The sequence below is a fragment of the Neomonachus schauinslandi genome, chromosome 16, assembly GCF_002201575.2.
Source record: "Neomonachus schauinslandi chromosome 16, ASM220157v2, whole genome shotgun sequence".
NCBI lineage: Eukaryota > Metazoa > Chordata > Mammalia > Carnivora > Phocidae > Neomonachus > Neomonachus schauinslandi.
This window is the reverse complement of record NC_058418.1, coordinates 55580496-55591609: the sequence shown is the minus strand read 5'-3', so window position 1 is coordinate 55591609 and position 11114 is coordinate 55580496. Positions and strand designations below refer to the sequence as shown.

At 52.7% G+C, this 11114-nt stretch overlaps 1 protein-coding gene across 1 annotated transcript in view; it reads left to right on the top strand.

The window, feature by feature from the left end:
- Positions 1–10882, top strand: part of ZDHHC7 (zinc finger DHHC-type palmitoyltransferase 7) — a 27130-nt gene extending 16248 nt beyond the window's left edge. The window contains exons 4-8 of the mRNA XM_021702523.1: positions 6419–6543; positions 6731–6827; positions 7301–7382; positions 8088–8218; positions 8866–10882. Coding sequence (XP_021558198.1) covers positions 6419–6543; positions 6731–6827; positions 7301–7382; positions 8088–8218; positions 8866–9042 — 612 coding nt within the window. The 3' untranslated portion in view covers positions 9043–10882. The remainder of the gene's footprint in view (positions 1–6418; positions 6544–6730; positions 6828–7300; positions 7383–8087; positions 8219–8865) is intronic.
- Positions 10883–11114: the final 232 nt, after the last annotated feature.

Here is an 11114-nt window from a genome sequence, read left to right as displayed (position 1 = left end):
TATTTTATTTTATTTTATTTTATTTTATTTTATTTTATTTTATTTTATTTTATTTTATTTTATTTTAGATTTGAGAGAGAGAAAGAGAGAGCAAGCTAGAGAAGAGGGCCCGTGCACGAGTCGGGGGAGGGGCAGAGGGAGATAATCTCCAGCCGACTCCCCACTGAGCACGGAGCCCGACGCAAGACGCGATCTCACCACCCTAAGATCCTGACCTGACCGAAACCAAGAGTCAGACACTCAACCAGCTGAGCTACCCAGGCGCCCCACATTTTTCATGTCTTCACTAGAGAATAAATATTGCTCAAACACAAATGATGTCACAGTGCAGCAATGGAAAATAGCCCGCTGGGCAGTTTGTACAGATGGAGAGATTGTAACTAGATGATTTATAAATTCCTCCTGGTTTAAATACTGTTCCTCTAAAGAACAGACTGAGATCTGGGTTTTAGATTTCACCACTTAACTAATCTTAAGTTCTTTGTAGCTTTACAGTTCTCTCATTGTTCTGTGTCAGCTGAAGTCTGAGGCCACATGGGCCGTGTATTGGGCTCCTTTTGGGAGCAGGTTCTCTGAGAGTCAAGAGGGGCCAGACCTACCACCGTGAACTGCCCTTGGTCCCTGATGTCTTGAAGGCCACTGGATTCAGAACCTCTGTGTTGGGTTTCCGGCTCTTTCTCTGAGGTCTGAGACCTCCTTGGGGTAGGCAGAGCAGTACAGACCCTAGCAGCTCAGCCAGGAGTCACCCCCAGAGCCCGGAGATGCCCAGGGCCCCCAGGGAGAGGTGACTGCCGTCAGGGGAGCCATGCGACAGGCCGTGCCACCAGGTGGTCCCTGAGGAGCGGCATTTGAAAACTGCTTTCCATAGCATTAAAACTTCGGTTTCTAACTAGTGGTCCAGGGGCTCCTGATTGAGGAATTATCGTCTACCCGGTTCATGTTTGTTGGTAGCTTTCTCTACAGAAAATACTAACAAGTTAATATCTTGTTGGTACAGATTTTTTTTTATAAATTAGATTAGGAGTCTGTTTGAGGATGAACTGATACCGATCGGTCCACAGAATGTGGTTTACATGCACTTTTATCTGACTTTTGCTGTCGGAGTTCATATCCCAGGGGCTCTTCCTACGCTGTTCACTCTGTCCCTTGCCTAGTGGGGGTCTTGGGCAGAGGATGGCATTACTGACCTGGCCGGTGGGCATCAGGAAGCAGCGCCGTGGGACAGACTGAGACTCGGGGTCTGCTGGTGGCTTCGTAGCCTCACCTCACAAAGATTGTGCCATCTCTGACCACAGCCCAATCCAGTGTCCCCTCAGAGACTTATCAGGGGCCCTCTCCTCATTCCCTTTTATGCAGCAAAGTCTCCCTTTGGGAGCGAAACCCTGCTTCTAACCCCCGCAGTCCAACTCCTGTCCTGACCCACCTCCTCCTGTGGGAAAAGGTCTAACGCTTAGTGGAAGGCCCAAGAGCTGGGGAGGCCGGGTGGTGGGGAGAAGGTGCGTGCACGACACTGCACCTGTCCGTCATGGGCACATTCATTCTCCTTGCTGGGTCACTACAGAGAACGCTGGGCAAAGCGTCAGGAGGGAGGTCCAAGGTCGAGGAGGAGTTTGGGATCTTGGATATCAGGGTTTTGAATTCAAACTGAATTCATACCCCACAAAACTTGTACTTTTAAAGTGCACAGTTAAGTGGGTTTCATGTAGTCTGAGCTGTGCGACCACAGTCAATTTTAGGACATTTTCATCACCTAGAAGAGAAGCCCTGCACCCCTTAGCCATCACTGCCCGGGCCACTCTCCCCCCAGCCCTTGACACCTGCCCGCCCGCTTTCCGTCTACGGACGTGCCTATTCTGGACACTTCATCTAAATGGAATCCTATCATATGGGGCTTTTTATGTCTGGTTTCTTACACTCAGCATGAGGTGGTCAGAGTTCATCCACACTGTAGCACGTATCAGAACTTTGTTCCTTTTTGCGGCAAAAGGATGTTCCATCGAACGGATATGCCACATTTTGTTTCTAGGCGTGATTAGTTGAGGGACATTTGGGTTGCTTCTACTTTTTGGCTGTTACAGATAATGCTGCCGTGAACATTCCCGTGTAGGTGTATTTCATGTCCCTTGGGTAAATACCTAGGAGTGGAATTGCTGGATCCCATGGTAACTCTATGTTTAACTGCTGGAAGAACTTCCAGACTGGAGAGCATGCTCCCACCAGCAGCGTGCAAGGGACCTAGCTTGTCCACATCCTCATGCTCTTGTCCATCTCTCAGATGACTGCAACTGAGGGTCGCGAAGCAGTGTCTCACAGTGGTTTTGATCTGCATTTCCCTAATGACTAATGATGTCGAGCATCTTTTCATGAGCTTATTGGCCATTTGTGTGCCTTCTTTGGAGAACTGTCCATTCAAGTCCTTTGTCTCTTTGATGTCACTGTTTCAGCCGGGCCACATGTCAGGATTCTGCTGGCAAACTACAGACACAGCTAGAGTCAGTGTAAATAAAACTGGGGACACCCAGGGGAGCCTGCGGAGCCCAAGGGCAAGGACACACCTGGCCCCTGACAGGCTGGGGAACCGGGTCGTGCAGGCTGTTGTCAGGGCGGACCAGCGGGAGAGCAGGCTAGGCTCCTGGAGCTTCCTCTGTCCCTTCGGGCGCCTGTCTCTCCCTGCCGTCTAGTGAGGAAGGGTAGCCCCACAGACCAGATCAGATTGGAATCATTAAGGGCCAAATCCCCATTTCTGAAGCAGAGAGTGCACGGCCCAGCACAGTCACACAGCGACCCTCTGTCCCTCAGCACGGGGAGTCTGCTGTCTTCTCTTTGCGGGCCACGACTTTACTCTCCCAGGGTCCAGTCTGGGCTGAACTAGAACCGAGATGCCGTGTCAGGGCACAGACCCCACTGGGACCTCAACAGCATTTTCCGAGGGAGCAGGACCAGTTGATTGGCTTCAGTTCATGTTGTTACTTGAGAATAGGCCCTGGCTCTGGGGAGCAGGGAGGAAGATGGGGTCCTTGAGAGGTGATGGCTCTTACTACTGGAAGGTGAGACTTTCACCATTCTTAACATCCAGGAACACACTGAGGACTTAAAATTGAGAAAGACCACCCACGACCCAGAGCCCGTTGTCCCAGACCCTGGTCTGTGTTCACGAATGTCCACTTTGTCATCCGGCGTCTGCTGAGCGCCTGGTGGCAGAGGGAGCCCTTTGTGGTCCTATCCCAGGCACCCGACGGAGGGCACCCCTCTGGTAGTCCACCAGCAGCGAGCAGAGGTGGGTGGTCAGTCCACATCAGAAAACGACCCCTCAGCTGCACCGGGAACAAAGCGAGGCTTTGAACAAGGTTCGCCTGTCACCAAAGTCCCTGCCTTTTTGTTAACTTCTTGTAGACCGTTTCCAACACACAGAAGTTGAGCGGGAAGCCCATTAGCCCCTCATGGTCAGTCTTGTGTCAGCGATACCCTCCCTGCTCCCTCTCTTCCCCTCCCCAGAGCTTCTGGAGGTAAATCGCAGACATGGTAAAACTTGATTTGTAAGTATTTGCGTGGACATTGAAAGAGGAAGGGCTCTTCTTCGGGAAAGCCTAGCTGCACGTGCGGCGACCCCTCCGTGTGTGCGCGGCCGCACGCGGCCGGCCTCGGGGTCTCGGTCTGCTCACTCCTCCTTGCCGGGAGCCTGCGCTCTGACGGTGGGTGACTGTGTCTTCCGCTTCTCAGTCTCTGTGTCTCGGGATTTTTTAGTGGAAGAAACATGGGCCTTTTGTCTCGGAGCTTTCGTTGCACTCTGGAGTCTTCAGCTTACATCCCTGTGCCCGTTTGCACGTGCTGCCTGTCCCCTGGGCGTTCATAAATGAGTCTGTAGGTCTCAGGGATAGCCCCACTCTCAGCTGGCCCTTGAGTAGGTCCTGGGGAATCCAGAATGCATGACAGGGAGTTGGGGAGACAAGATGGGAATATACGGGAGGAAAAAGAAAACAAAGTACATTGCAAAGCGTAACCTCCCCGGACATAGGCCGTGGCTGGGAGCCCTGTCCCCAAGGGTGGGCATCTGGTTCCTTCCCTGTAGTAGATGAGAGGTGGATGTGGGTGTGCACGGGGGACCGGGTACTGGAAGAGGCGGCAGGAGAGCAAAAAGCTGTTCGGGGTAGCGGGGCGCCTGAAGGCGCTGCTGTGGCCTGGGGAGCTGGGCATGAAGCATGCAGATGGGTTTTACAAGAAGCACCCACTGATGCTTCTTCTACTCCAAGTAGGAACGTGAGCCTGAGGACCACGTCTCTGCTCTTTGGGTTTCTTTGGACGGCGTGAAGAGCGGCCCCACAGGTGCGAGCAAACGGGCCCTCCTCTGGGTGTGACCCGCGTGACCCTCGGTGCTGATCTGGGGGGACAGCACCTGCCCTTCTGCTTGGCATCTGCTCTGTGAAAGCACAGTGAGAGAGACCCAGAATCCGAGTGTAGGTCACCAGCTGCAGGGCGTCGGCCAGGCCGTCTGGAAGCCCTGAGGTTCTGAGCAGCAACCCAGAAGGTCTCCAGGCAGGATCCCAAAGATGCCCAAACCACCGCGCATGAGCCCCAGCCATCAGGCCCCACCTGCCCTTGCCTCAGGAGACAGTCCTAAGGGATCTCCTGGGAAAGACAGGCAGTTGTTCTGCTTTCCAGAGGAGTCCAGAAGGGTACTGTAGCGGATCACAGTTTTTACTGTGGAAGAGTGCATAAAAATTAAGGTGTGTGGAGTTTTAAAATCTGGTCCGTTTCCTCCTATTATGGAAACATATAACATTGAACTGTCACCAGGAGTGTGTATGACGTTACAGGATTTACAAAATCATTGTATCTTTAAGACTCCTGGATCAGTGGAGGAAACTTGATTCAAGACTCCTAATTGTGGTATGTAGATTAAGTAAAATGTTTTGCCTAACATTCTGGTTTAAATTTTCAAAGCCAAAACATTTTAAACCCTTAACTGTTTAATCTTCTTTAAGGAGACAATTGGAGTGGTAGGAAACACTAGGACCTTGACCAGAATAGCTTCCCTGTGTTAGGACGGTGAAGGGACAGGTGCCTGCATGGAGGGAAATACACTGGTGGAGGGCGGGCCGGAAGCCGCTCCTCCTGTCCTCAGGTGGCTCTTGGGCTCTGGGTCTGGCTTGCTGGGGGCCTTGGAGCTGGTGGTCCTCAGTCTCCAAGCCCAGCACACTCACTGCTGAGCCTTGTCAAGCGTGGATGCTGGCCCCCGCCTCACACAGGTTCAGCTCTCTGGCTCTGGCGCCAGCCCGGGCATCCGGGCTTTGAGAAGTCCCTCGCCGTGCCCACCACTGTTCACTCCCGCCTTGCATCTCCTTGGGCTCGTGCTCCCTCCGCAGCCCTGGGCTGCTCTTCCCGATGTGCATTTCTGCTCCAAGCGCAGGCTCCGTGGCGCTAACCGAGGGGAGATGAGACCTTGTTCCTGCCTTGCCACGTGTAGAACCTCCTCCTCTCTAGTGGGTCACCGTCCTCAGTGCACCCCGCCATGGCTCCCGGAGTCCGTCCCACAGATGTGTTGTTCACGGAGCAGCTCCGCTGCCCAAAGAACAAGGCCCTCCGTGCCCGCCGCACAGGCCTCACCTGCTCCTGGCCGCCGGCACCCCACCTCGGCCAGCATGTGGGACACCAGCAACTGCACCATCGCCACCCTAATGCTGCTCCTCCCGGGGCCGAGCCCCACCCATCGCGTCAGGTGCTCAGGGCCACACTTTGCAGGTGTGTGTGAGTGCTCTTGATGAGGCGGCAGGTGCATTGCACAACTGCAAATACGAGATAAAGTGCCTTTTTGTTATCGTTCTGTGCCGTGTTGCCCTCCGGCAGCTGCTAGGAAAGCGACACACTTATCATGAAGCCCTGCCCGTGAGAATGGGGTGACACGGGAGTGGTGTCGACAGAACATTCTGCCCTTCAGCGATAATCAGCTGCCCTTGAGTTGGAATGACTTGACAAACAGACCTCGCCTCTGGTGTGTCCTGCCTTAAGCTAGAAAGAACTCAGGTGACCTACCAGTTTATGAAGGATAAAGTATTTTGAGTTCATTTTAATACATGTGCTATTTTTCATGGAAAGTCAAACTCCTGATCGTGTCTGAGTTATACGGTTATTTTTCATTTTTGTCTTTTGGTTTTTAAGTAGGCTCCACGCCCAGTGGGGAGCCCGTCGTGGGGCTTGAACTCATGACCCTGAGATCAAGACCTGAGATCAAGAGTTAGACGTTTAACCGACGGAGCCACCAGGCGCCCCTTTTTTTCGTATTAATGTACTTTAAGTGGCAACCACAGCATTACAAATTCTTTTACAATGTATAAAATCTAAGATTGATCCTACATTTATTGTTTTTTTTTTTTTAATCTTTCTTTCTCTCCAACCAAAACACATTCTTACTGAACTGCAGGGGGCGGTACCCAAAGGAAATGCTACTAAAGAGTACATGGAGAGTTTGCAGCTGAAGCCTGGAGAGGTCATCTACAAATGCCCAAAGTGCTGCTGCATCAAGCCCGAGCGCGCCCACCACTGCAGGTACCACGGCCCCCTCCCCAGAGCAGCCCGGGTGCCCACCTCTGCAGGGACCACGGCCCCCTCCCCAGAACAGGAGGCCCTTCTCGGAGGCCTCTTGCCAGCACCTAATTCTGTGTATTGGATGCGTGAACTGGGGTTGTATGTTCTCAGAGCATGGAATACTGAAAACCACACTTCTCCTTTTCAGTATTTGCAAAAGATGTATTCGGAAAATGGATCATCACTGCCCGTGGGTGAACAACTGTGTAGGAGAAAAGAATCAGAGATTTTTTGTGCTCTTCACTGTGAGTAAAAGTACTTGTGTGGTGACTTAAGTTGAGTGTTCAGTTCTTTAACTAGAATCTTGTCTGGAGCAGGTGAATTTATTCTCACATCAGACCACTTTCTCTCCAACCTTTTCTCCAGGATTGAAATGATAATACCATGCTGTCCTTGGCAGGAAGCAGTCAATGTTGCTTGTGTGACTGTTTTAGGTGTTTTATGCGGTTTCGTTCTCTCTCAGATACCTTGAGTCACAGTTGCTAATGAGGGTCTTGCCGAAATGTGTTAGGACTCCCTTCCCTGCTGCGTGTTCTGGGGGATTGTGCTCCTTAGTGTAGTATGACCCCGGGCGGCAGCTGTGAGCTGCTCTGATGGATTCCTCCCCTCATTAATCTACTGATGATCGAAATGGAAGAGAAAACACGCTGACGGAGATTTTGCTCCTAGAAACACGTGATGGCTTCCTGGTTGCTAATGAGCTTCTCTCTTGTTCCAGATGTACATAGCTCTGTCCTCAGTCCACGCTCTGATCCTCTGTGGACTCCAGTTCGTGTCCTGTGTCCGAGGGCAGTGGACTGGTGAGTCACGCTGTGTGTCCCCTTCTCGTGAGCACATGCTGTCGGGCAAAATGGGAAAAGTCAGAAGAGAAGATGTTCCAATCAATTCCTAGATCCCTTTAGTGAGGAGTACGGGTTTCAGGTCTACTGTCTCATGAGTGTATTGAAGCCACATACGCATGGTCCTTGCTTAGCCACGTAACAGTTCCTGCAAAGCATCTGTGCAGAGTTTAAGACTACCTGGAAATGAGTGTCGTTCTGGCAGACGTTGAGTTTGCTTTCTGGTTAGCTAGCTGGGAATTGTCAGTGTGGGCCTCGAGTTACCGTATCGGAGCAAACTGCAGCAGGTGCAGTAAGGTGGGCACTGATCGCCCCTCCCTGGACGGGCCAGCAGGTCGGCCAGATGCGCCCCCTGGGGGCTTGTGCGGAGCAGGGTGGGGACGCGGGGCTGTCCTATCTCCTGGCTTCCCTTGAAGGTCAGTGCACAGGTACAGCTTTCCAGAAACCTCGGGTGAGATGGGAACTGCTGACCAACAGCTGGTGGAGTGGGTTTGTGCCAAGAAGGGCTGACTGCCTCCGCCCCGTGGCGAACAGTGAATGTGCCTTTGACAGGCGAGCACGGCGGTCCGCTGGGCCTGGTTCCGGGGCTGGCTCCACGAGGATTCTTCTGTGAGCCGAACACGATGCTCTGGGGCCCGCTCACAGCCCGCTTTCTCTTGTTCACAGAATGCAGTGACTTCTCACCTCCGGTGACTGTAATCCTGTTGATCTTCCTGTGCCTTGAGAGTCTTCTGTTTTTCACTTTCACTGCAGTTATGTTTGGCACCCAGATCCACTCCATATGCAACGATGAAACGGTACGCTTCCTTCTCCGGCGCGCCTGCTTGACGTTATTTGGCTTGAGTAAATGGGCAATCCCAGGGTCAACAGCAGGTGCGGGCGTACTAACTCAGGAGATTGATAGGACAGGTTTTCTGTGTTTGTCCTTCCTGTCTTTGTGCGCGGTGCAAACTCAAGGATCAGTTTGATTTGAGAGTGAGCAGATCCGGGCAGATAGAGCCAGGCTGATTCCCAGGTTCTAGGAGACCCAGCCCCCCCGGAGCAGCTATGTGTGAGGTGCCGCGAACGAATGGCCTTCGTGCCTTTGAACTGTAGATCTAGAGCAGGCACTTGATAAATATTTGTAACAAATGCAAAAAAGGTTGGTGGCCTGACCCCAAGGACTGGCTCCTTCCCGCCACCGCCGTGGCTGCCCGGGCTGGGTGCGGGTGGCCACTTGGCCGGTGGCTACAGCCCGCAGGCGCTCAGGAGGCCGTGGGGCTGGCACAGCAAGGAGGGTCTGCTCTGCTGGCCACCGAGGGCCCACACGTCGCCAGAGCATCTGGCTGTCACGTGGAACCGGATTCCAAACTCTGGTGCTGGCTTCTCTGCTGTGAGCACAGGCCTGCACGTGGTGGGGGTTCCGCGGGGGCTGCCGCCCACCTGCGATCCTCTCTGCTTCCAGGAGATCGAGAGGCTGAAGAGTGAGAAGCCGACGTGGGAGCGGAGACTGCGATGGGAGGGGATGCGGTCTGTCTTCGGAGGGCCCCCCTCCCTCCTCTGGATGAACCCCTTTGTCGGCTTCCGGTTTGGGCGGCTGCAGACCAGACCCAGGAAAGGGGGCCCAGAGTTCTCTGTCTGAGGCCTCATCATGCCGGAACTTGTCAACAGACTTTAAGTTATTTATTTGGGGTCTGAAAGGGTATCAGCAGCTCGCCTGTGATCATGAGGGCAGACGAAACCTACACAGACCCGCTGCTTGCAGCAAGCAGAGTTTTCTATATTTATAATCACAGATTGCAGAATTTCGAAACCAGTGACGGGGGGACGCTCTGGCCAGTTTTCGCCTGTATGACTAACGAGAGGTACGTGGCCACGTGAAGAAGCCAAATGTCATTATCTTCCTGCACAGTTAGGATTTTTGTTAAGAACACTTCGCGTTTTCTAAGAAGTTGTGTGGGATATTCCATGGGTGATTAAAATCCTGTGTATTAAGCTGCTTTTTTCAAACATGAAGAAAAAAAAGTCAATCCAGTGAATAAGAATTCTCCAGCTAATGGTTTCAGGGTGTTCCTGTTGACCCTGGGCTTCGTTAGTGCACTCCCTCGAGCAAGAAGGGGCGTTTACATAGAAACACATTTTGGTCTCAGTGAGCTCTGACACTTTGCACTGAATGTGCAAAAGATCTGTGCACTGAACAGTGAAGGTGGCTTTAGGTTCACTCCCACTGCCCTGGAAGAGGGGTGCTTTGACCCTTGCAGCAAGTCTGTGTGTGTGTGTGTGTGTGTGTGTGTCTGTGCGTGTCTGCGAGTGTGTGTGTGCGTGTGCATGTGTGCTTTAAAATTGGCAGCGTTGTTTAGGTGACATAACAGGTAATAGCTGCGTGCAGCCAACGAGCTGTTTTTTTAGAAACCGACGTTTCAGGGAAGAGGGGAGAGCTGCCACGGGACAAGGCCCCGTGGGGTTTACTATGAATGTATTGCATTTTGGGGAATATCTTGATCCAAAGAACAACCACTCCTGTGTGGTCCTTCGTTGCCCTCCTGTTTTAACTTTCTTTTAAAGATCTTGGGTGCGTGAGGGCCTTGGAACGGACGTGGTTTTTTCCCAGCCAAGTCAGCAGTGTACAGACGGCACCTCAGTGAGAGAACAGTGAAGGCTCGTGGTGGCCTAATACTTTGTGCAGCTGGATGTCGTTTTGGGTGTGGAGGAGGACGGGCCTGGCCACAGTGAATCGCAGAGAGAGACAGCTGTGGGCCTCTGGGCGTCACTGAGAATGTGAGGGGACCCCAAGGCAGAGCCCCTGGACTCTGAGCCTCACTCACTTGCAGAGAGTATTCAGGATGTCAACAGCTTTATTTTTTGTATCATTTATGTTTCTCTACCCACGTCACAAGCGATAAAACAGGACCTTTGGTGCAGCGCTTAAAATGCTATCAGAAAGCAAACAGCTCCCCTCCTTGGGGACTCGCCTTAAACTTGGCCTGGTCTGTACCTGTTCTGCGGGACTCGTGAGGAAGCGATCCATGACACAGTCCAAGTCTCTCTTGCGAGCCTGCCTGCACGCTGAGAAGAGTTGGTGTTTCCTTCCTGGCTTTGACGCCTTTCCGTTCATCTGTGAACTGTTCTGTTTCTGTGGGAATTAATCCGTATCCTCTCCTAATCAGGGCTTCTGCCACTGCTGATGCAGATCCCCAGGGGGACCTACCCGAGATACAGCTGTTGCCAGGTGAGCAAAGCTGGGGGGGATGTCTTGGAAATGGACCGAGTCTCTGCACACATGTGTGAGCCATGGGGGAGGGGCCGTGTCCCTGCCAGAGGGACAGGCCCGAGGGGGACCGGACACGACGAGTGTCCAGAGGTCGTGTTGCATATTCATTTGCACATCTGTTGTCTGGGGTGGACTTGTGTGTTTGGCTTCAGTGTGAGGCTTTTAAAATGTATACCTGTTTATCAATAAAAACATGGTCGAAGTGGTTGAACCCCCTGAGACTTGGCAAGTGTGTGCAAATCAAGAATCCTTGACTTTCACCTGTTCAGCGTCATTTTATGTGAAATAAAGTTGCCGCTGACAGCCCCAGACAGCTGGGTAAGTGGCGCAGGTCCTCACTGACCGTCAGCACCAGCAGCCTGGCTGCCACCGTCCCTGTCCCAGAGCCTCGAAATGCTCTGGTGCCATGCCGAGTGGTGTGGGCTGGCAGGCGCTGCCCTCCC